The sequence below is a fragment of the Mandrillus leucophaeus genome, unplaced genomic scaffold (genome assembly GCF_000951045.1).
Source record: "Mandrillus leucophaeus isolate KB7577 unplaced genomic scaffold, Mleu.le_1.0 Scaffold7, whole genome shotgun sequence".
In the NCBI taxonomy this organism is placed as follows: Eukaryota; Metazoa; Chordata; class Mammalia; order Primates; family Cercopithecidae; genus Mandrillus; species Mandrillus leucophaeus.
Window position 1 is genome coordinate 8,550,219 of NW_012107585.1, and position 4,054 is coordinate 8,554,272.

The 4,054-nt window shown below is 39.9% G+C and overlaps 1 protein-coding gene across 2 annotated transcripts in view; it reads left to right on the top strand.

Annotated features, from left to right (window-relative positions):
* The window catches only part of DENR (density-regulated protein), a 20,549-nt gene that overhangs the window by 8,499 nt on the left and 7,996 nt on the right, over nucleotides 1-4,054 (top strand). For both annotated transcript variants that reach the window (XM_011964512.1, XM_011964513.1), the window contains exons 3-4: nucleotides 3,064-3,083; nucleotides 3,730-3,814. In XM_011964512.1, the coding sequence (XP_011819902.1) occupies nucleotides 3,064-3,083; nucleotides 3,730-3,814 (105 nt within the window). The remainder of the gene's footprint in view (nucleotides 1-3,063; nucleotides 3,084-3,729; nucleotides 3,815-4,054) is intronic.

The window sequence follows — 4,054 nt, forward strand, 5'->3', positions numbered from 1 at the left end:
TTTTTTTTTTTTTTTTTTTTTTGAGACGAAGGCTCTCGCTGTTGCCCAGGCTGGAGTGCAGTGGCACAATCTCAGCTCACTGCAGCCTCTACCTCCCAGGATCAAGCAATTCTCCTGCCTCAGCCTTCCCAGTACCTGGGACTACAGGTGTGGACCACCACACCCGGCTAATATTTGTATTTTTAGTAGAGATGGGATTTCACCATGTTGGCCAGGCTGGTCTTTAACTCCTGACCTCAAGTAATCCACCCACCTCGGCCTCCCAAAGTGCTGGGTTTATGGATGTGAGCCACCACACCGGCCTAGAGGCTTAATTAGATTAAAGTTAAACAGATTTTGGCAAGAAGGTTCTGTGGATGATGTTTTGTTCGTCATGTTGCATTGCATCAAAAGCTCATAATGTCTGATGTTTCACTATTAGTGATGCTAAGTTTGAAGGTGATGGCTAGATGTTTGCATTGAAAAGGTTTTATTTTTTTCCAAATAAGTAAGTGATCTGTAGAGAGAAATTGACTTTTTTAAAGAACTTAAAGGAGCTGCCCCAATTTTTATTGCATTAGAATTTTGCTGAACCGGGCCAGGTGTGTTGGCTCACACCTGTAATCACAGCACTTGGGAGGCTGAGGCCAAGGTGGGCAGATCACTTGAGGCCAGGAGTTCAAGACCAGCCTGGCCAACATGGTAAAACCCTGTCTCTACTAAAAATACAAAAATTAGCTGGGTGTAGTGACACACACCTGTAATCCCAGCTACTCGGGAGGCTGAGCTACGAGAATCACTTGAACCTAGGAGGTAGAGGTTGCAGCCAGCTGAGATGGTACCACTGCACTCCAGCCTGGGCAACAGAGCAAGAACCCAATTTATTTATTTTTTTCTGAACTAAATATTATTTGAAATTGTATACAAAATTTGTAGCTTTAGTATTTACTGTAATGGTATTTAGCCAATAATTATATAGTTATATCCTGAAAGTGTGGCTGAACAACTATGCCTAGTATTTGAACTTGAACTGTGAGGAATATGGGGCTGTGGCTAACCAGGGAGATCTTTGGTAGAAAGAACCCTAAACTATAATAGACTCGACTGGACAAAACCGCTGGATTCCAGTTTTCTTCTGCCACATACCACCTTTGTCATTGAATGAGCTATTTAACTCTTTTAGTGCCCCATCTGTAAAATAGTGATTGTGTGGTAGCATGGTAGAATGTTAGTAGGGTAAGGTGAAGGGAGATCATTTTCAGCTGTCTGGTGCCACTAAGTTGCTTGTTTACTCTGTGTAATCTAAGTTAGTGGTTAATCGCATGAGCATCAGAAACAGGCAGATTCAAATCCTATTATCCAGATGCAAGTGGTTACGTACACTAAGCCTCATTTTCATCATCAGAATATAGATATGGTACTTCTTGTCTTACAAAGTTGCAACAAGTAAACATAATAATGGATGCAAGGCATAGTAAAGCATTTGGCACATACTAGGTGCCCAGTGTGTGGTAATTGCTGTGATTACATGGTGTACCACCTTTCTCTCCCTTGTACCACCTTTCTCTCCCTCAAAAACCTCAGGATATTGGACACACTGAACTATTCCATTCTAAACCTTAAAAATAAAATAAACAGTTGACGCAGTATTAGAATTACAGTTAAAATTGGGAAGCTTTTTCAGTTCTTCTAGTCCCTTATTAGCCTGTACAGGCTGTAACACTGAATGATAGGATTGAACCAAGATTCCTTCTAGCTTTACACTTTCGTGATCTTGTGTAGCATAATATGAAAAAGCTTTGGCAACATAGCAAGATCCTGTCTCTACAAAAATAAAAAACTTAGCTGTACATAGTGGCTCACACCTGTAGTCCCAGCTACTTGGGAAGCTGAAGCGGGAGGATTACTTGAGCTGAGGAGTTCGAGGCTGTAGTGAGCCATGGGCACACCACTACACTCCAGCCTGGATGACAGAGTGAGAGTAAGACCCTGACTCTAAAAAAATAGGCCGGGCATGGTGCCTCACACCTGTAATCCCAGCACTTTGGGAGGCTGAGGCAGGTGGATCACCTGAGGTCAGGAGTTTGAGACCAATCTGGCCAACATGGTGAAACCCCATCTCTACTAAAAATACAAAAAATTAGCCAGGCGTGGTGGTGGGCGCCTGTAGTCCCAGCTACTCGGGAGGCTGAGGCAGGAGAATGGTGTGAATCCAGGAGGTGGAGCTTGCAGTGAGCCAAGATCGTGCCACTGCACTCCAGCCTGGCAGAAAGAACAAGACTGTCTCAAAAAAAAAAAAAGAAAAATGTATTGCAAAAAGATGGTAGTAAAAATGCAGCTAAAGTTTATAAATTTGTCAGTATAAATAAAAAATGGTGGCTGTTTTGGTAAACTATCAGAAGAAATAACCAGGCTGGGAACAGTGCTTCACGCCTGTGATCCCAGCACTTTGGAAAGCTAAGGTAGGTGGATCGCTTAAGCCCAGAAGTTTGAGACCAGCCTGGGCGACATGGTAAAACCTTGTCTTTACAAAAACTTAGCTGGGCATGGTAGTGTGTGTCTATAGACCCATTTAGTCGGGACGCTGAGGTGGGAGGATCGTTTGAGCCCCCAGAGGGATGGAGGCTGCAGTGAGCCATGATTGCACCACTGCACCCCAGGCTGGGCAGCAGAGCGAGACCATGTCTCAAAAGAAAAGAAATAACCAGTTTCCTTCAAACTCTGTTGTATGGGGGAATTGTTCTTGTCTTAGCTTAATTTTTGACTCACTGAAATGATTATGGTAAGACCTCATTATATACAAAATAGCATACTTTGATGCTCCATCAGCTGACGGAGACACTCTTTAGATGAAAAAATCAAGATAGTATCATCTCATAATCATGTGCCTTTTACCTCCAAAGTCTCATAACCACGTGCCTTTTACCTCACTGAAGAGTGGCATTTGAAAAGTGGTATAGAAAACTTACAGGAAAAATGTAAAAATGAAGCATTTTCTCAAGTATAAAAGTTAAGGATAAGCCCTGCGTGTGTGTGTACATATAGGTTTAACATTTCAAATCTTTTTTCTTTTTATTTCCTCAGTCTGTTCATTACCAACAGAGGTGAGTCCTTTATTTATTTATTTTTTTTTTTTTACCTTATGTATTTGAAGTTATTCTTGGTTTTAAAGCTACCTTGAGAACTTTTTTTTATTTTTCATTTTTGATTATTTGATAGTAAAGCTTTAACCTTTTATAGAGAACTTTGGTTTAGAATAATTTTATGGTCTTATAAATTATTTTCTAAATTTAGACCTTAAATCATACATGTGCATCTTTTGCACATGGCTGTGCATTTTGGATTTTTGCATAGGACTTATGAATAGTCAGCTCATAAAATAAGAGTAACCTTAATGCCAAAATCTACACGAATGAGCAGAGGAAAGAAAGAGCAAATAAATTGTGTGTAAGACTTTCTAAGTCAGGCTCTGTGAGCAAGTCATGAAAATGAGGCACTTATGTGCTCAAAGCAAGAAATAGAGGGAGAAGAAATAAACTGATTCCGTGAAGAGGTACCTAATCCTTCTTAATATCTAATTTCTTACGGGACATATTCTGGTTGAATACAGATTTCCTGTGGATAAGAAGTCAGATGGGAGTGGTTTGTTTTATTCTTTGTATTAACAAGTATAGGGAGTGATTTTTAATTACGACGTATTGTTTGACTGAAAATGTTTTGTTGTGACTCAGTTCTTTTTTTTTCTCCTAGTACTGTGAATATATGCCTGATGTTGCTAAATGTAGACAATGGTTAGAGAAGAATTTTCCAAATGAATTTGCAAAACTTACTGTAGGTATGAAAATTTTTTTTCTTGCATTAAACTTCTGTACCTGAGACAAATGCATGTATGGCATTATTCTAAAGATACGAAAGTCCTCCTTTAGTAGGATATTACAGAATTAGCATTTATCTCTGTTAGCTGTTTAAGTTCTCTCTGAGACAGGATAGGTCTGAATATCAACTTTCTTATATAAAAAAAGTAAATGGGCTGAGTGCAGTGGCTCACATCTATAATCCCAGCACTTTGGGAGGC